At 35.8% G+C, this 21,925-nt stretch overlaps 1 protein-coding gene across 1 annotated transcript in view; it reads left to right on the plus strand.

The window, feature by feature from the left end:
- LOC109112584 (palladin-like) overlaps nucleotides 1-21,925 on the plus strand; it is a 50,013-nt gene that overhangs the window by 1,404 nt on the left and 26,684 nt on the right. Inside the window, exon 2 of the mRNA XM_042777670.1 lies at nucleotides 562-1,485. Coding sequence (XP_042633604.1) covers nucleotides 563-1,485 — 923 coding nt within the window. The 5' untranslated portion in view covers nucleotide 562. The remainder of the gene's footprint in view (nucleotides 1-561; nucleotides 1,486-21,925) is intronic.

A 21,925-nucleotide genomic window follows, 5' to 3' on the forward strand; every position in this document is an offset into this window, starting at 1 on the left:
TATACAATACTGTTCAAAAGTGGCCTGTAAGAATTTTTGATGTTTTTGAAATAACTTTCTTATGCTCACCAAGGCTTTATGATATTGTGAAATATTATTAAAATTTTAAAATAACAGCTTTCTATTTTAATATGTTTAAAAATGTAATTTATTCCTTTGGTGGCAAAGCTGAATTTTCACAAACCATTAATCCAGTGCTGGATGAAGGCACTGGAAAAATAGATATAGACTGATGCAGGGACAGTGTAGAGTAGATGATAGACAGGGGAATAAAAGAGATAAAGTCAGCATGAGTGTTAAATGGCACTCATGCCTTGTTGGGCTTCATGACAAGCCTTTGTTAATGCTGGACAGCTGTGCCCAAAGTATACCAGCCTGAGTCATCATACAACAACTGTCCATGATCAATCTCATATTTTTAGTGCATGAATGTGGCATATATTGCAGATATTGCTTGTCTTTAGGACTATGATTCTGATATTCCTGATCTTTAAAAAAAATTAAAATAAGATGGTCTGCAATTTTTTCTCACCTTTCTCTTTGGTGGTTTGTGAATTGCAGGATGCAGGACGGGAGCTGGAATGACACACTCCCCATCTCTCTGTTATTGAAAGAGGCATGTCCTCCAGGGGGTGTATCTTTGGAGGGGGATGGCGGCATGCTTTCAGTGCCACCTCTTGATGGCGAGGTTTACTTGGACTCAATGGCTGAGCTAGAGAGTGGGGACGGGGACTTTCCAGAACTTTCTGCTTTCCTGAGCCAGGACGAGATCAGCCTCAGTCTGGACCTGGCTCGTGAGGCCATGAGTGACGCAGATGACCCAAATGACCAAGATGAACCCCCCGTTCACACAGAGCACCTGTCCCTTTACTCAGAAACCAAAGACCCCGCTCTCCCAGATTCAGCATCTCAGTCAACTGACGACACATCAAGTAAAGTCACATCCAATCAGAGCATGCCGCTCAGCAGGCCTAACCAGCCCTGCACTACTCTTGAATCACCCGAAAAGTTTGTCTGCCAAAAATCCATCACACCAGTATATAAGCAGGACCGTCCCCGGCTGGTCCACGGAGGCCTAGAGCTCAACGAACGAGCTGCTTCAGCTACTGAGTTCTGCAGCCGAGCTGCTACCTTCATTGAGGAGCTCTCTTCCATCTTTAAAGGTTCCACACGTGTGGATCAGCAAGGTGACGGAGACTCCTCTTCGCCCGACAGTGGCTACTTGTCTCCAAGGAGCCACCGGCTGGCCATGAAGCAGGCTCAGCCTCCTTCATCCTCTTCATATTCCTCTGAGCCCCAGCAGGAAAGTACGCACCAGGGACTAGCTGATGTTGGGTCAGATGAGCATCAGGGCCGAGGGGTAAGTCTAGATGGTCCCATGGCTCCTCCACGCTTCACCCAAAAACTGAAGAGCCAGGAAGTGGCAGAAGGAAGTCCTATTCGCCTTGAATGCAGAGTGACTGGAAACCCCCTTCCACTAGTCAGGTAGGATAACCTGGTTTATGCTACTCAGGTATTACCAGTACCCTTAGCATTGGGTTGTGTTGTTTTTCATTCATTTTTTCATAGGTATTTTTTTTAAAAAAAAGTCTTTGTGAAAGCGTTAAAAGCCATGAACCAAACCAACAAGCTACAAGGTGAATCACAACTTTACAAACTTTGATTTGAAGCAAAAAAGTATTTGGAAATTGGAAAAATGTCAGAATTTCCTGTGTCTACCAAAAGATGGCATTCACAGCAATCAATGGACTGTATTACTGGAGGAGGGAATAGTGAATGAGGATATGGGGGGCGTTTTCGATACAGCCTACAGTACGTCATTTGTAGTACTTCATGAGAGTGGGTGGGTACTAAAATGTTCTTCTGGTGCAAGTTGCTTGTCGCGATTCTCTGACTGTTGAAGAAATCCTACAAACAAAAGCATATTCCATCAGTTAACAACCTTGTAGCTTACAGTAGGTCTGTATAAAGGTTTATAAGTTATTGTTCAAGATCGATTCCCTTAGAGAATATGAATGGGATTTTTACTACCAGACCCCGACTGTCATGATGTCAATTAGTAGGCAAACCCAGAAGGCTAATTTATGTAGTAACTTGTTAGGAACGTTTTAGTACAAAGTGGTTTCAAATTCTTGTTTGTGGTAATTTGTTGTGGTACTGTAATTATTGTGGAAAAAAATGTGGTAATTGTGTGTTATGCAATTTGAACATTTTTTGAAGTAACGTTAACATGAAATACATTTTTTAAAAAGAAAAGGAAATTCTCAGGGGAATCTATATGGCTTGAAAATACCATTCTCTGTCTATTCACAGCTTTGTTGCACTGACAATAACATACTGGGTATAAAATAGAAGAAAACTTAAGGAACTTCTTGTCCTTTTTTATTCATCAAGCCTGTGTAAGGGAGAAACTGTCTGTTCCTGTCAAAGATTACTTGCTATTAGAATAAACTGCATTGTTTACCGTGTGAATGAGATCTTTGACAGTAAGCAAGGCAGTTATGATGCCACTTTTGCATGGTGATTTAGAAATTTGATATTTTTTTCCTGCCAGCACTGGAAAGTTAACAAACAAACAGATGCTATTTTTAGTGATACCACTGCAGTCTTGCTGGTGCGGTTCCAAATTCAGTCCCTCCTGCGAGTGACTCCTCAGTACTATGTAACCTCCACTGATTTCTGCAAATGTTCCAGAGGACAAACACAAAGGGAGTTTATGAATTATTCAATGATTTTCAATGAGAGTCGACTTTTAAATATAATTTTTGTCAGTAATTTTTGAGGTTCTTTTGCAATGTGAATACTGATATATGTTAGTGCTGTATAAAATTAAAGTGACAATGACAATACTTATATTTTGTAGATTCACCATCCAAAACATATAATAAAACAAACATATAAGAGCTTTTGTTTTGACTTCCTTTGGGGAGTTCAAGCGTTAATTAGTGGGATCAGAGTCCTCCCAAACCCCCTATAATTCAGACACTGAACATAACCTTATCAATTTCTCTACTTTCTATAAATTTAAGCTCACTAGGCAACCTTACATTTTTTTTGATGGTCTAAACAATTCAAATATCATACTAGATCAGATACCATTATACCATATTTTCTCCATTTGGGCATTGCAATATTCATTATTGTTTGCCCATATGCTTCCAGAACACACACATTATTCAGATGGTTGCACTGAGAAGAGATCAGGGGAGATCATCTGAGTGAGCATGTTATGTGTGTAAAGATGTTTCGGAGATATTCTTAATGGTGAACTGCTACTTGAGAGGCCTGTTCCACATTGTGTGTGGGCATAGTGTCCAATGTGGAAATTAATGGTGGCAAACAGATCACAGAATGTCTGTGTGGTCCCATTACCCACCTTAAGAGTCATGTTGGTACAGCTGCTGTTTGAGTGGGGATCTTTACATGCATTTAGTAGATGCTTTCATTCCAGTAACTACTGGTGTCTTTGGAGCTCAGTTGCAAAGAGGTTATGAGGTCTGTGAACTCTCCAGCTCTTTTGTTAATCTGCTAGCCCTATTCCTCTCATTACAATTAAAATTGCAACTCAACACCTTTCCTTACTGGTTTTAAAAGGTCAATTTCATTAGAGCTGATCTCTCCACTCCGCTGATAACACTGAGGAAATATTCTTTGAACAACCAGTTGCTATCAGTCAGATGGTTACCTTAATGTGATGCCTATTGACGTTGTTTCTACTCACATGTAAGTCTGTTATTGTTGTTTCCACTGTCCACAATCCCAGTGGACATCCGGCAGTTGAAAAATAAACAGATACAAATACAAGCCTTGTGGAGTGAGCAGCGGCTGAACAGCTTTTTAAATAGAATCTTTAAATGTCGGATATACATTTAGAATTGGAGACCTGCATGAACAAAAGAATGGGATAGAATAGAAACCAATGTTATTTTTTATTTATTTTTTAGCTTAAATGTGTAAATACAATGATTATAATGATGAGTGCACTGTAAGTCACTTTGGATAAAAGTGTCTGCTAAATGCATAAATGTAAATGATGATTATATGTATTCATCTAACAGGGAATGATCTCAGATCTTTGGTTAATGTTCAAGGTTCAAGGCAAGGTTCTCTCAAAGTTATGAACAAACATTCTTCCTATACCGTTAACAGAATGTTCATTCAATGTTATCTGTTTTTTAATAATGTTCTCAAAAGGTTAGAACAAAAATGTATGAATTTATACATCATTAATGGGACTTTTGTTCTAAGCAACTTACTTGGACATTTGTCTAACATTTTTTATATTTTACTCCTTGTTTCAGAATGTTGAGAGAACATTCAAGTCAAGTCAAGTAAACTTTATTTATATAGTGCTTTTAACAATACAGATTGTGTCAAAGCAACTGTACAGCATTAAACAGGAAAATAGTGTATCAATATCGCAAAAATAGTGTATCAATAATGCAAAAAGGGAGTTCATCATTGAATTCAGTGATTTCATCATTCAGCTCTGTTCAGTTTAAATAGTATCTGTGCAATCAAGTCGACGATATCGCTGGAAATTAAGTGTCCCCAACTAAACAAGCCAGAGGCGACAGCAGGTGTGAACCAAAACTCCAACGGTGACAGAATGGAGAAAAAACCTTGGGAGAAACTAGGCCCAGTTCTCATCTGGCCAGACAAAACCAGCAGTTCAATTCCAGGCTGCAGCAGAGTCACATTGTGCAGAGAACTCATCTGGTTCCTGTGGCTGTCTAGGAGACAAGGTCTTCAATGGGGATCTGTCTCTGGGGCTCATCTAGCTGTCCTGATCTCTGTTGACATTCAGGGCTGTAGAGGTCCTCTCTAGGTGCTGATCCACCACCTGGGCTGGTTATGTACTGGATCCGGGTGACTGCAGTGACCATTTAATCTGGATATAGACTAGATCTGATGGCTACAGTGACCTCGGAATAAGAAAGAAACAGACTAATATTAGCATAGATGCCATTCTTCTAACGATGTAGCAAGTACATTGGGTGTTATGGGAGGTGTTCAAGAGCTTGTTCAAATACTGAGGTGCTAAACCATTCAGGGATTTATAAGTAATAAGCAAGATTTTAAAATCTATATGATGTTGAAAAGGGAGCCAGTGCAGTGTTGACAGAACCAGGCTAATATGGTCATACTTCCTGGTTCTAGTAAGAGCTACAGCTGCTGCATTTTGGGCTAGCTGGAGTTTGTTTCTTAAGCGTGCAGAACAACCACCCAATAAAGCATTACAATAATCTAACCTTGAGGTCATGAATGCATGAATTAACATTTCTGCATTTGATATTGAGAGCATAGGTCGTAATTTAGATATATTTTTGAGATGGAAAAATGCAGTTTTGAAAATGCTAGAAATGTGGCTTTCAAAGGAAAGATTGCTATCAAATAGCACACCTAGGTTCCTAATTGATGACAAAGAATTGACAGAGCAGCCATCGAGTCTAAGACAGTGTTCTAGGTTAATACATGCAGAGTTTTTAGGTCCTATAATTAACACATTAACTCAGAATTTAGTAGTAAGAAATTTCTCATCATCCAGTTTTTTATGCGACTATGCATTCCATTAGTTTTTTCAAATTGGTGTTTCGCCGGGTCACGAAGAAATATAGAGCTGAGTATCATCAGCATAACAGTGAAAGCTAACACCTTGTTTCCTGGTGATATCTCCCAAGGGTAACATGTAAAGCGTAAAAAGTAACGGCCCTAGTACTGAGCCTTGAGGTACACCATACTGCACTTGTGATCGATATGATACCTCTTCATTCACTGCTACGAATTGATGGCGGTCAGATAAGTATGATTTGAACCATGCTAATGCACTTCCATTAAACCCAACAAAGTTTTCTAGTCTATTCAAAAGAATGCTGTGTTCAACAGTGTCGAGCGCAGTGCTAAGATCTAATAGCACTAATAGACAGATACAACCAAGATCAGATGATAAGGGCAGGTTGTTGATACAGTCTAAATCCTGACTGGAAATCCTCACAGATACCATTTTCCTCTAAGTAAGAATATAATTGTGAGGATACTACCTTTTCTAGTATCGTGGGCAGAAAAGGGAGATTCGAGATCGGTCTGTAATTAACTCTTTCCCCGCCATTGGCGAGTTATCTCGTCATTTAGAAGATAGTGCTTCCCCGCCATTGACAAGTTTTTACGGCTTTCCGTGTTTTCACTGTTATACACTCGGAGGCACTATTATACATCTTCTGAAAGAGTACAAAACCTCCCGAACAAAAACACACACTCTCATGTAAACAGATGCATATTAAAAATAATGCGATCATCAGCAATAGACAGCATACAGTATAAATGAAAACTGCATAATGTTATAGAGTAAAATGATGATCCAGGAAGTGGTATATGGCTGTGCAAGTTTTGGAGGTGTTGATGGAAGCGATTTACTGGATTTATGCTTTGATAATCTTACTGAATATTATCCAGATGTAGTTTTTGATAAAAATGTTTTCTCACCCTTTTGCTCAAAATTATACATTTTTATGAAACCTACCTGTATTCAAGTGTTGATAAAAAAGAACACTTTAAGCTAGAATAAAACAGACTTTTTTTGTTTAAAAGTAGAGGCTTTGATCTTTATTTTGGTGTATTGCATATTGAAATATTCATACAGTCTAGTTGTGGTTTTTTGAAGAGAGGCTCAATAACAGCCAGTTTGATTGTTTTGGGGACATATCCTACTGACAATGACAAATTAATAATAGTCAGAAGAGGATATATGACTTCTGGAAGCACCTCTTTTAGGAGCTTAGATGGAATGGGATCTAACATACATGTTGTTGGTTTAGATGATTTAACAAGTTTATACAATTCTTCTTCTCCTATAGTTGAGAATGAGTGGAATTGTTCCTCAGAGGATACTTTAGCTGACGGCTGCATGGTTAAAATATGGTTATCTCTAATAGCATCGATTTTGGAAGTACACTCTCAGAAAAAAAGGTACAGAAGCTGTCACTGGGGCAGTACCTTTTCAAAAGGCACACCTTTGTATCTAAACAGTCCATATTGGTACCTTAAATATACATATAAGTACCTAAAGTGTAAATATTAGTACCTAAAAGGTTCAAAAATGTACCTTTTGAAAAGGTACTGACCCAGTGACAGCTTTTATACCTTTTTCTCTGAGAGTGTAAAGTACACTCTTAAGAAAAATGGTTCTAAACAGTACCAGAAAAGGGTTCTTTGGCTTGTAACAATAGCAGAACCCTTTTTAGTGCTAAATAGAACCCTTTTTATAGGGTTCCATAAAGAACCATGCTTTGAAAATGCTATATAGGATCTTAAAGATGTTATAAATAACCTTTTTAATGATAGTTTTTTTTCATTAATATTAGTATATTAACATTTATATCATTATTAATAGTATCTGTATATATTATTTATTAATATTGGTTTTTACTCCTCTATCTGCCTGGTATTACAATATCCTGCAGTGTCTATTAGGGTTTTACATAAAAACAACAACAACGTGTCAATTAGGTACTTTTATTTTTTTAATGACGTGAATTTGTACCAAAAATGACAGTGCTTTAACAAAAGTTATTAGCTGAATGCATTGATAAATGACAATTGACATTGAACATAAATAAATACTTAAAGAAGTAAAACAAAATAGAAACAGAAAATAATAAAAACATAGTCAAGTTCCAGTGAAATTCTGTATTTTCATAATCCTCTATGATGCCTGTCCATCATGTGTATTTTGGTGTGATTGAGTGGCCATTTCTCTCTGCAGATGATGAGGTTGTAGAATGTGACAGCATCTGAAATACACAATTGAGTTCAGAGTTACAATGTGTCTCCTTCCATTTGTTTTTGTAAAAACAAAAAAAAAAGGACCATAAATTAAATATTTTTGTTACTTAGTGGTAAAGAGGAGAGAAGTATCCTTAACTGAACAGGGTTGGTCACACTTACATGTTCTCTTAAACTGAAAAGAGAAAAAGACTGATTTGTAAGAAACCAGTCACAATTTGAAAGTTAAAAATTGTAGACATTTTAAGAATAAAATAATTTACATGCTGAGAGTGTGTTGACAGTCTGTGTAATTTGGATAGCTGAATTCCAGAAAATCTGTAGGCCTAATGAGCCATCTTTTTTTAGAGTGTAGCCTCTGTTAGTAATAAATAAGTAATTATTAAAAAAAGTCTAACAATATGTATTATAAATTCAATGTCTCCGTTATTACTTAGTGGAGAAGAGGAGTATCCTCAGCCAGAGCTGCTTACAATTACATGTGATCAAAAAAGAAGAGAAAAGAACATGTTTGTTTGAAAACCAGATACAATTTTGAAGTTAAATTTGTATTTAAATTTAATAATTTACCTGTTGAGAGTGTGTTGACAGTGTGTAGTTGGATCACTGAACTCCAGAAGCTCAGTAATGAAGTGCTTTGACAGTTACAGATTTGAAAAACAAAAGGGTGGGAATAAAGAACCCTAAACTCTGACACAACCTTTTCAGCATTAAAAGCGTTCTTCAGGATGCTATGGTTCTAAATAGAACTGGTTCTACATGTAAAGAATCTTTAAAGAACCATCTTTTTTTAGAGTGTATTTCATAAAGTCATTACTGCTGTGCTGTTGAGATGTCAAATGTGTGCTGTTGAAATGTCAAAAACCTGTTGATGCTTTATTTTTCGTTAATTTAGCCACTGTATTGAATAGATACCTGGGGTTATGTTTGTTTTCTTCTAAAAGAGATGAAAAGTAATCAGATCTAGCAGTTTTTAATGCTTTTCTGTAGGATAGGGTACTTTTCCACCAAGCAATATGAAATACCTCTAGTTTAGTCTTCCTCCAGCTGAGCTCCAATTTCCGGGCTGCTCTCTTTAGGGTGCGAGTGTGCTCATTATACCACGATGTCAGACTGTTTTCCTTAATCTTCCTTAAAGGGTTAGTTCACCCAAAAATGAAAATTAGGCTGCGTTTTACTCACCCCCTAGGCATCATAGATGTATATGGCTTTTATCTTTCAGACAAATCCAGTCGGAGTTATATTAGAAGAGAGAGTTAAAAGAGAGAGAGAGTCCATAGTTTCTGTTCCATCATCAAGTTGTTCTTGCTTACATGTGATCAAAAAAGAAGAGAAAGAACATGTTTGTTTGAAAACAAGATACAATTTTAAAGTTACATTTGTATTTAAATATAAGAATGAAATAATTTACCTGTTGAGAGAGTGTTGACAGTCTGTAGTTGGATCACTGAACTCCAGAAACTAAGTAATGAAGTGCTTTGACAGTTACAGATTTGAAAAACAAAAGGGTGGGAATAAACTCTGACACAAATTAACCATTTCACCATTAAAAGGGTTCTTCAGGGTGCTGTGGTTCTAAATAGAACTGGTTCTACATGTAAAGAACCTTTAAAGAACTATCTTTTTTTAGAGTGTAGTTCATAAAGTCATTACTGCTGTGCTGCTGAGAAATGTCAAAAACCTGTTGATGCTTTATTGCTAAGGAATGCATAGATTACTAGCTAGACTAGCTTTAATCCAGCTCTAAACAACAAACTAGTCTGGACCAGCATGGTAAGTTAGGCCCCGTCCACACGGAGACGCGTTTCTGTGAATACGCACAAATTTTTTATCGGATAGGCGTTTCGTCCACACGGATCCGGCGTTTTCGTAAGGTGAAACCGCTATTTTTTGAAAAAGTGGATAAATCTGAAAACGCCGCCTTTGCGTTTTTCGTCTGGACGGCTAATCCGTATATTTTCTGAAACGATGATGTCATCAGCCCACGTCTCCCCCCAGTCAGACACCTCTACGTCACGTAACAGCAACAAAAACATGAACAAACACTGAACGATTGTGCTTTTTATTAACTAACATTAACACAGATTAATAAATGTATCGTTCCATGTTCATTTGTGTACCACGCGCAAGGTTTATGAGCATAGTCCAAGTCTTCTTCTCCGTTTTTAGTGTATCTCTGTGGCAGAATTACAGCGCCACATGCTGGTCTGGCATGTATACTACATCATTTTGCGGTTTCGTGTGGACACGGATATTTCTTGAGACGAGGAAAAAAAAGATCGGATTGGAGTAAGCTCCGTCTCCCTGTGGAGTTCCCCTTAGTAAGTTTAGCCTGCTCTTAACAGTTGTTATTACAGAAATGATGTAGATGAACTGAGATTAAAGGTCTTGCAATAATTTAGCCCAGTGTAAAAGCAGGGTCAAATTTTCAAGTTAAAATTTTGAGGTTTATAGTCTGGCTTCAGATGTTTAATGTTCTGTGAGTTTGAGGGCTTAAACACAGAGCTCTGTGTGCTCTGAGCTGTACAACACACATTCTTTTCCACTCCTGCAACAGGAGGTCTGACGTTGAGCTTGAGAGGGGCAACAGTAAATGGGGATTTCTGCCCACGTGGGGTTGCATAATGAAAGGGTACAGAGACACACTTAGACTCCACGGATGTGGTGGTTGCACACTGGAAATGCAAAGCCTCATCCTTCTCCCTCTGCCACTGCAACCGGGCCTCATCCTGTCAATATAAATAGGCCTCCGGCAGGCATGGAGGAGCCAGGCTCTGGAATGCTATCCATGCCATGACTTGACACTTTCAGTATGGCTTTACTTTCTCCACCTTTCTCCACCGTCTTAGGGAATATGTAGTTGTTGCTCCACCTTCTTGTTGTTGGAAAGAGAGAGAGAGAGAGAGAGAGAGAGAGCACATAGAATAGCTCCACATGGAGATATAGCATGTGACCTACCAATTATCTAAGATTGACTGACGGTGTGATTTTCTGCCTCTAGGTGGGAGTGTTGCATCTCAGGTTCGAGTCAGATTTTTGCAAGACCAGATATAGTTTATTAACTTGCACCTCATAGTATACACTACAGAGACCCTTGGTATAAATACTATAGTGAATAGATACAGGTGTTGCATAACCTAGGGTTGTATTTATTTTTATAGTTTGCATGGACAGGCCAGAGGTAGAGAGCGCAGCTTGAGGTTTCTGGAAACATGAGTGAGACTTCTGTTTCCCTGTGGAAAATACTAAATGCCTTTTCACACTAAGGATGATAAAGATATACTGTAGATAAATGTATCTGTCTAAAGAAGACAACTAAAGATAAATCATTCTAATTCTAGGTGAAGAGTGAAGTTCACATCACAATATATGCAGCTGATGAATGATAAAAACATTAACAGCTAATCAGAATCCACTTGATTTTTAAGAGGCAACATAACCACAGCACAAGCTTATAAACAAAATGTTATTATCTGTTGGTGTGGACAGTAATATCTTTATCATTATCGTTATCATTCTTGTAGAAACTTAATAATTGTGAAAGTATAATTGTGAACCATTTTCCAATTTATGATAATATTGATTAGCATTTTTGTCTTGTTTTCCAGTAAACATATTTTAAACAATTATCAGTTTACCTGAGAAGCTAAATTGAATATGAATTTTGAATACATTTTATCTTGTTTTAATGATGTTGTATACTGGATGTCTTAAAATGAGAATACTGATTAATAAAAATTATTTTTTGTTGTCCATGAGGAATTAAGAGAATATAATAGAGTTAGGATAGTCTTTTTGTCAGGTCCATCTCTATGATCTCACAACATAAGATCTCTTTACATGTATTGTTTAAAAATGGAAATTGTGACAGAATAAATAGAGTGCATCTCTAGTAACAGTAGACAGTGGTTTAATATATACACTGAGTACCTGTGTAACTATTGCAGATCATGTCTGCATCAGATACAGTACATGCATATTCTTGTCTCTGACTTTTGATTTGCTTCTTGAAGGGCAAATGGCAATGAATCACACTGAATGGATATTCAATCTATATAACATGAACCATTTTGATAATATAGGACTTACAATAACACCTTTACTCAGTGTACTGTATTATATTACTTTAGAGTCTTCTGGCTGACATAGTCATCAAATGTGAATTTTATGTGCATAATTTATTTATTTGTCGTAGCTCCCAATCATTTTCGTACAGTAATGGGTGTGAAGGCATTCTCACGCACCCTTCTGGAATTAAATTGTGTGTGACAAAACAGCGTCAGTTTTCTTTTGCGTCTGCTGAACCTGTAAAGGACATCATCATCATGCGTCAACTCTGAGTACATCAGAGTTGACTGACAACATTTTGCATCGGTGAGCTAATGCACCTTCTTTTAAGTGCCGTGCATTAAGCATACATCTTTTACTGTGAAACATGAGTGGTCCATGACTGACTGACTGATCCAAACTCTTTGACTGACTGATCCAAAAATTTTCTTTTTTTTTTTGTGACAGTAAGGATAAACAACGAACAGTACAATATAGACCTTATCGGAACATTTCCTTGAGAAAACACTTTTTTTTGCTTTAAGGCTGATGTTTGTGTGGAATCGGCCTTTACTGGAGGTTAGTAAGGCGTGAAAAGACCTGACCAGGATATTGACCCGGTGACATCATCTCTGGTAGAGAGTTTATCTTCCTCATTCACATTCTTTCATTTAAACAATTAGCCCCAATCATTTGCAGGTGTGGAGAGGCAAGGTGTTAGATAAACATTGGCTTTGGCAGGGAGGTAAATAGTGCCCATGTTTATAGAGGTGCCTCTATAGATTTATGCATCTAAGGAATGAATCCCAGAGATCTCTCAGAGTAGAGCATATGTGTTTATTTATGTGTGTGTGTGTGTGTGTGTGTGCAGGTGTGAATCCGCACATTTCGGTGATTCTTTTGTTTGTCTTGTGTGTGTGTGTGTTGGCTTTCAGAGAATTTCGCATCTGTTCCTCAGTATTGTCTTTAGGGCATATGTACAGTCATATGAAATGTTACACAATCGCTTGATTTATCATCATATTAAGACTTAATTCTTCATTTTCATCTCATTTTTTTCATTTCCCAATTTTCCCATAAGCTTCACACAACGCAGCCCATTCTGTTAATTATGGAAAAACTAATCCAAATGATATTCAATGTACCCTAATGTAGCCTGAGATGAACATAGTCAAATTTTAATCTTCTAGTTTATTGAAAAGTTATTAGGTCAGTGTAATTGTGCTTTAGGCCTCTCAGTATGCATTTTAAGGTCATTTACAGTAGGTCAGTGAGGTGTAGGAATATTCTACAATCATGTAACTGTAGAGTTACTGTGGATTGTTCTGAGATGAACATATCTAAAATTCAGCCTTCTAGCTTGCTGGTTATGTATATACTTAATAATATGGTGAAATTTTGCAACATAGAAAGTCCAGAGATGCAATTTTCCTAAAATTTCTAAAAGTTTTCTAAAAATCTCTGTTCAAAAATGTGCACAAACCAAATGACTTTTATAATAAGCAGCTTCCTAAAACACATTTAAAGGTGCTGTATGTAGGATTGACACCGAGTGGTTGAACTAGGTATTGTAGTCCAAATTCAAAATATTGGAGAAGGTTTTTTTCACCCGGCCCCTCCTCCCCAGACTTGACCCACACGCAGGTTGCCAGATTGACGACACAAAAAGGAACGAGCGCACTTGACGATGAATGAAATTAAATACACTGTGTTTTTCTCCAACTGGGTTGCCGCAAGGGGTCCTGGGTTACAATAGGGTAAACTTGCAGTGGGTGGGGTTTCACAAACCAAAACAAAGTCAGAGATTCCGGCCCGTAACGCACATTTTCAAAGGAGAATAACTGACTGTAGCATTGTTTTATAGATAAACAAGTATGTTAACTTAGCATGTTTCTCAAATATCTGCAAACATATTATGATATTTTTATGCTTTAGTAGACTCAAAATCTTACATAGAGCACCTTTAAGAAGGAAGAATAATAGACATACATCATTAATACCAATCCGTGGGTCTCTGAGGGTAAAGAGGGGCCTATCAAATATCTTGCAAAAATAAAAACCATACAAATGTATATTTGAGTTTAGGTGAATATTATTTATGTTCAATTAATTTCTATTTTTAAATTTAAGATTATAAATACAGCCTATTCTGTTATCATAAAACTAATTGTGAATTTCTGTGTAGTTAATAACATTTTTTTTTTTTTTTTTGGAGTCTGGGTTATTGTCAATGGTGTGCATGGCTTTATTTGTCATTCCTGTTATCTAAACTGTTGTTTAACCTTATATTTTGTTACGGATCATAAATGTTTCCAGGCATATCTTTATGTATCACAGGATGTCAACACTGAGAATAAATGTTATCAGCCAAGGTGGCGTGTATGAATGTCAATGACTGCAAGTTTATCTGATGTTAGCAAATAAAATATTGTATGTTTGTGAGAACATTTACACTCCACACTTAGTTTGTGCATTGATTTTTTTTAAAGAACATTATTGTAGGAAATTGTTATGGAAATGGTAAACAAATACAGCTTGTAACAAACACCATGAGTCGCACACAAACATACACACACACAGCAGGATGACAAGGTTCTCATTATAATAAAACTAATTGGAAACAAAGTGATGTGGAAGTTATGTTCACCCATGGGAGCAGCTTCACTGTGAGTGTGTGAGCATGTGTGTGTATTCATTACTTCTCCGGTTAATGGCTCTTTCACATTTTATCACTTGTTTCCCTTGGGCTTGTTCTTTGATGTGGTTGCCAGATCTTAGCAGGAGATCCTCCCTTGTACTTCTAAAAATGCCCCTTACAGTCACTCTCAATAACAAGCTCAGGTTTCCGTGCCAGCATTTCACCCCCTCCTCAAGAGAAAGATTGTGAATGAATATGAATGAATATGAAAGCTCTAAATCTGTTTTCATTTCTAGTAACTCATTGTTATTCTGTTTACTTTAGCTTAGTCTTATAACATTTATATGAGGAGTTGTAGGACTTTTTGCTGTTATATTTAAGCTGAAAACATTTTAATGATGTTTTAATGATGTAAAGATTTTAATGGATGTTTGAGGTCTGTAAGATTTTTTAATGATTTTTTGAAATAAGCCACTTATGCTCACCAAGGCTGCATTTATGTGATCAAAATACAGTAAAAACAGTAATATTGTTAAATAATACTATATAACTTTTAATATACTTTAAAACATAATTTATGTGGTGGCAAAGTTACATTTTCGGCTCTTGTCTTACTCGTATCTTTATGATCCTTCAGATATGCTGATTTTGGTGCTCAAGAGACATTTCTTATTATTATCAATATTGAAAACAGTTGTGCTGGTTAATGTTTTTGTGGAAACCATGATGAAATGTTTTCAGGATTCTTTAAATAATAGAAAAATTAAAGGGCAGCATTTATTTGAAATAGAAATCTTTTGTAACATTATAATTTATGAATGTCTTTACTGTCACTTTTGCTCAATTTAGTGCATCCTTGCTTAATAAAAGTATTAATTTCTTAAAACAAAATCTTACTGACCCCAGACCTTTGAATGGTAGTGTACTGTGTTTGAAGAGCCTTTTGATGGTGTTGTTAAACCTTGAACACCTGGTACTCTCCTTGCTTACATAGTTTCTTCAAATGCTAATGGGACAGAACAGCATAGCAATGCATTATTGGTGTTTATTTGTACAAAATGTACAGGCTTAATTGCCCACTGTTGGAAAATTCCTCAAAAGGAAGTACATCAGAACATACTTTAAGGGGAAGAATCAATGATGCATGTTCTGTCACACAGAGTGAGAGACATAAGCAGAAGCTAGAGGGAGAGAGGGAAGGAAAGAGACCAACAAAAGAGTGAATAAGGATGTTTTTTCCCTGTGCCAACATTCCTGGAATGAACCGCAAGAGGACTTGTCATGCAAATAGAGCATTTTCCAACTAGTGCTGGAATTTAAGAGGGGCCGAAAAAGAGCGAAGGGTGGAGAGAGACGGAGAAGTGAGGATATGTAAGGAAGAATATTGCTTGGGTAAGAAGGTTGAGAGTGAGGAATTCTTGCTCAGAAACATTTTGGTTGGCAGCTAGAAGAACCACAAGTGTGTCACTGTGCTACACTGAACAAATATGCAGGCTTTGCTTTGCTAAAATACAAACTCATCATTGTTAAATAGTTTGAGGTCATAAAGACACCAGTGAAAAGTGGTTATTATTTATAATGTTACAAAAAATATATTTCCAACAATAGCTGTTCTTTTGAACTTTCTATTCATCAAATAATCTGGAAAAATGTATCATGGTTTCCACTAAAACATTAAGCAGCACAACTATTTTCAACATTGATAATTATAATAATAATAATAATAATAATAATGACCAGTATATTAGAGTGATTTCTGAAGGATCATGACACTTCTCAAATTAAAACATTTTCAAATAGAAAACCGTTGTTTTAAAATGCAATAATATTTTACAATTGTATTGTTTTTACTATTTTTTTGTTTTGTTATGATCCAATAAGTGTAGCCTTGATGAGCAAAAGAACCCCACACTTTTGAAAAGTAGTGTATATACATGAAAATAAAGAACTGATAATTCTACTTTAAAAGTGTCTGAGATCTGTGGGAAAACGTCTCTGTCAGGTTTCATACCTGCTCTTGTTTGTTTCACGGTAGCTTGTAATTATGATGTCATCTCATAAACATGAGTCTGAAACTGCAGTGTCTGACTCAAGTGTGTTTGTGTGATACAACAGAAACATATGGATCAGAGATGAGTAGGTGACAAAAAAATCTTCTCTCGAACCCCTTTAGTACTGACCTCTGACCCTGTATCTGTTTTGTGTACTGTATGTTAATGTGCATTATTCGCTATCATGGGCTCTGAGCTTTGAGTGAGGAGTCTCAACACAACTCCATAATGGAAATACTGATTTAAATGTTGGCCTATTATGACTTAACATCGACTTTGTCATAACCCTGTGATGTGTTTTGAACCATGTGATGTGCTTACAATGTTACTGTTAAGGTGACATTTGCGACATTTGCCTTAGACTAACATCTGCACTGAAGACACACACATTTCCTCCATACAGTTACAAATAGTGATTTATTTTAGGGTCAATGACCAACAAAAAAGTTTATTTTTAAACTGCACGTGTCAGATTCTTTGAAATGTATAATTGCATTGTTGGTTTTCATATGGGTTTGAAAAACTTTGCTACTATTTCTACAATGTTAATTATCTATTATTTTAGAAGTCTTACTGACCGTATTTAGCATCTGCAAAGATCTTTCTTCTCTCTTATATAATTTCTTGTTTTATGTTTTTTCCCTGTATGTTTATTTTTTCCATAAACTTGCTTTGTTGATATGCTTTGTATATGTTTACAAGTCTTTAGCTGGTGCAGTCCCAACCAATCATACATTTTAAACAAAGCTTTAGCTGTCTTTTGTGTATGATGATCTTTAGCCTGTCGTTTTACCCCATTCTGCACACAACGGGTAAAGACTGAAGTTTCAGATATGTTTACAAGTCTTTCAGCTGGTGCAGTCCCAACCAATCATTAGCATTACTGTATGACGTAACCCTTAGCAACGGTGTTCCCATGAAGTGCTGTTGTGTTTTGTTTATGCCAAGATGCAGTGCAGTGTATAGCAGCCACCTGGGACTAAAAAAACAATAAAAAGAAAAAGAAACACTTGATTACAGAGAAATACAAACACATAAATTCATTGTTAGATAGCTCATTTGAGAGGACGCATTAACTATAGTTACATGAAAAAGACGATATACTAAATAATGGCCATGGACTACTATTGAGATTGAAATGTTTACCTATATTGTGATTTGTTTTGTCTAATAATTATATTGATATTCTATATTATTTCTATAAAATACTTATATTCTGACTAATGAATATGTATGCTTATTTTCTATCTTTATATTATTTCTGTAATATACATTTTAATATATTTTCAATAGAACACATAAATATTTAGTCAGAATGTAATATAAATAATTATATTCCTTCTTTATATTATATAAATGTAATTGTATATATTAAATCTGACTAATAATTACATCTTTATATTCTGACTAATAAACATAAATATTTATTTACTACCTTATATCATTTATATATATACACACACACACACACACACACACACATATATATATATACTAATGATTATATTAATATATCTTATATATGATATAATATTTTTTATATTTAAATATATATATGTTTTTAATACATATAAAATATATGTATTTGTATTTATATTTTGACTAATGTGTATACTTATTTTCTATCTTTATATTATTTCTATAATATACATATTTATATAATAGTTTGACTAATAAATGTTTATTTATAATTTATTTTATATGCTTTACTATTTGCCTAATTCTTTCTTTATTTTTTATTATTTATATTTAATAAATATTTTATAGAAATGTTTTAGAATGGGTTTATATGGCAGTTTCATTCTCATAATATTATTTTTAAACAAATATAAAAATATACCAATTATTGCTGTAAATCCTCAATTAACTAATCATCAAGTGTACTTTTTACTCTCCCTTTCCTTCCCCTGTGAGACCAATGTCCTGCTGATAGGAGAGAGCAATTAAAGCTCTGTAAGCTGACAGGCAAAATCAGCAGCTTGTGTGCAGAACTGATAAGAGTAAATACTGCAGCAGGAATATTGCATAATAATGATGATAATGATGACAGCAATGATGTCATGAAGACAGTCCTGATAAAACAGCAATATCCAAAGACAGCTGGAATGTAATGCTGCTGGTGTGAGTGAGGCGAAGACGTGGTGAGAGGTCATAGGTCACAATAACAAGGCCGAAAAGCCACCAAAGGTTCCATACTCACAGAGCTGCACGAAACAGCACACACTTGTCAGCTAACTTCACACACTTGCTTACTTCTTGCTCAAGCACACACTCACACGGACGACGTAAAGAACAAGATGGTGTTAACAAGGACTCTGTCACTTTGGCATGCTAAAGTCTGTTTGCTAGCACACACATACGCACATTGACGTCCAAAAATATTCAGCTTTATCTTAGTTGATATTCAGGGCATGTGGAGCATACCATATATGGAATAAAGATGTTCACACACACTTTGCATGTCAGGTGGATTCATGGGGTGTACCGTGATGCTGGGCTTGATATGGCTGTTAGGCCTGAATGTGCCTGAATTCTTGAGTTTGGGCCAAGAGACTGACAGCCTTTGAACCTTAACCTGCTATCAATTATGTAGCTTATACAGTATCTCTCGTATCTGAAATTGTTAGTGTTTTGTGCTTGTGGTGTAATTATATTTTGACGTTTGCATTCAGATTCGTTGGTGTGAAAAGCAGGCGTTTGTGTTTATGACTGGTGTGTGTACTTGTTTGTGTGTGCATGTGGATGCACGCAAGTGTATGTGGGTGTGTGCATGTCTGTGAATGAAAAGCTTTCACCTGGTATTAACATCTGTCTCGGTGATCCGATTGCAAGTGGTAAGCAATAAATACAGGTGTTATGGGGTTCAAAAATGGTTTGTATTATTTACGTTTTCAACTATTAACATGCAAGAACACGTGTGAGTGTTAGTGTTGAGTTAAGTCAGTGGCATTAGAGATCCTCTTCTGATGAAATCTGAAATCAAATCTATTTTACCATTTTATTTGCTTTTTTAAACACAGGTTGGAAATCATGCGATTAATCAAATGTTCTATTGGACTGACAGCTAGATATAAATTTCTGTATATTGCAGTGTCAACTTAACATAAAATTAAACATTTTACATATAATGTTTTACATTTATATTTAAACTCATTGTATGAGAGCTCATTTGAGAGGACAACAAGCACATACACTTTAGCTACAGTTACATGGATTGCAGTTATTTGAATTTTGATTCAAATATGATAATATAGATAATGGCCATGGCTTTTAATATTTAATGTATGCTGTTTTTATGTTATATTTATTTTAAAAATATTTTGTACATTTGAAGGCAAATTTAGCAAAAATTGAATTTTGTACAAAGTATTTCTATAATATGTGTATGAATATTTATTAGCCAGAATAATATAATATAATATACATATTTATGGTATACCCTTATATTTTTTTCTATAATATACATATTAATATTAAGATTGAATTCTGACTAAAAATATTTAATTTCCATCTTTTTATTATTTCTGTAAATATACATATTTACTATATGTCCATAGTTTATACAAGTAAATCATCAAAATTTGGGGTCTGTGGAATCCAAAAAGTTCATACAAGTTTATTTATATTACTTCAGGTCATGCAGAAATATTTTAATGGAATATGTTACCCTGCAGATTGTGACAGGATTACAGTCTGTCTATTTAACTGTCAAAAGACACAGACCTCTTCATTTGTCCAACTCCACATCTGGTCATTCCATCTCTACCTTTCTCTCTCTTCAATCTCTTTATATAAATCTGTGTATCATATCACAGCACTCATTCGTCTTTCTTTCCTCATTTTTCTCTTTATCACATACTCTTATCACATCCCCATCTGTCTCTTTCTAGTTTTAACTGTCCCTTAAGAAAATTCTTTCCACTCTGCTCATAATTCCTCCCTTCTGTCTCTTTCCTCTTTTAATCCTCTTTCTCATCTCCGTCCATCTCTTTGGTTCTGTGGGGTTCGACCGTGAGGCGCCGGAGTTCTGCTGATGATGTCACAGTATCAGGGAGTTGTGTCTCTGAGCATTTGGTTTCGCCTGTTAAACTGACCCTTGTGATATTACCAACTCTATAAATGTCTGCATTAAGGGAGGCAGGGGTCAGGGTCAACTGAATCATTCACTTATATAATGCCTTCGCTCACTGTGCAAGAACTTACTGGAGTCAAAATTAGGCCACAGTTGCACGTGAAAAGCCTGAAAGGGTCTGTATTGGCAGTGGTCTGTTTATGACAGCTGAAGTCATTGAGCATGTACATGAAGATTAATGTATTTTGGCTTTTATCAATGTTTAAAGTGAACCCATTTCACATTGAATGGTATCATGTTTAATAGTGTAACTGTAGATGATTGTACTATTGCTCATTCATGAAACTGAGCTGTTTTTAAAGTATGATGTGTGATCTAATATAAACCCGAGTGCATCTTTTGAAGACAGGCCATTAATATAAAGTTGATTTAGATGTTGAGTGCTCCAAATGCTGGTGAATATCACAGATGGTTTTAGCAGTTTAAGAGACAAGTCCAACACAAACCAGAAACTAAGATTTAAACCCAATTTTGTTAGAGAATTTAAAGGGATAGGTCATACAATAACGAGGAATGTAGACCACAATAGAATATATCAAAAAATGTCACAGTGTTTTTTGTTCACACAGTGTTGTTTCGCACCCCATTGACTTTCATCAAAAACAGTTCTTCAGAACATCTTCTATTATGGTTCACAGAAAGAAAGTTAGATAGGTTTGGAACGACGTCAGGGTAAATGAAGACAGAAAAGAGAAGATTGGGAAGAGCATTATGACTGGGCATACTCTTGACATTTTAAAGAATCACTTGTATCTCACAGTGTGACCTTATGTATTCCAGTGACTTCATATCTCGCAGTGTGACTTCAAATCTTGCAGGTTGACCATACTGCAGTGTGACTTCATATTTTGCAGTGACTTTAAATATCGCAGTCTGAGTTTATATTTCACAGTGAGATTATATCTCATAGTGTGAATTATATCTTGCAGTGTGACCTTATATATTGCAATGACTTTATGTATTGCAATGCCTTAATAAATCACAGTGTGACTTTATATCTTTCAGAGTGACCTTATATCTTGCAGTGTGACATTATGCTTCTCATTCTGACTTTATATTACTTAGTGTGACTATCTTAAAGTGTGACATCATATCTTGCAGTGTGACTTTATATCCCACTGTTTTGTGTTATATCTCAGTGTGACTTTATATTTTGCAGTGTAGCTCACTGTGTGACTTTTATATCTTGCAGTGTGACTTTATAGCTCACATGTGCAAATAAACAAAGCTGTGTGAATCATTCATAGTGGATAACTTCTGGAGCCTGAGAAAGAC

Source organism: Cyprinus carpio, chromosome A20 (assembly GCF_018340385.1).
Source record: "Cyprinus carpio isolate SPL01 chromosome A20, ASM1834038v1, whole genome shotgun sequence".
Classification (NCBI taxonomy): domain Eukaryota; kingdom Metazoa; phylum Chordata; class Actinopteri; order Cypriniformes; family Cyprinidae; genus Cyprinus; species Cyprinus carpio.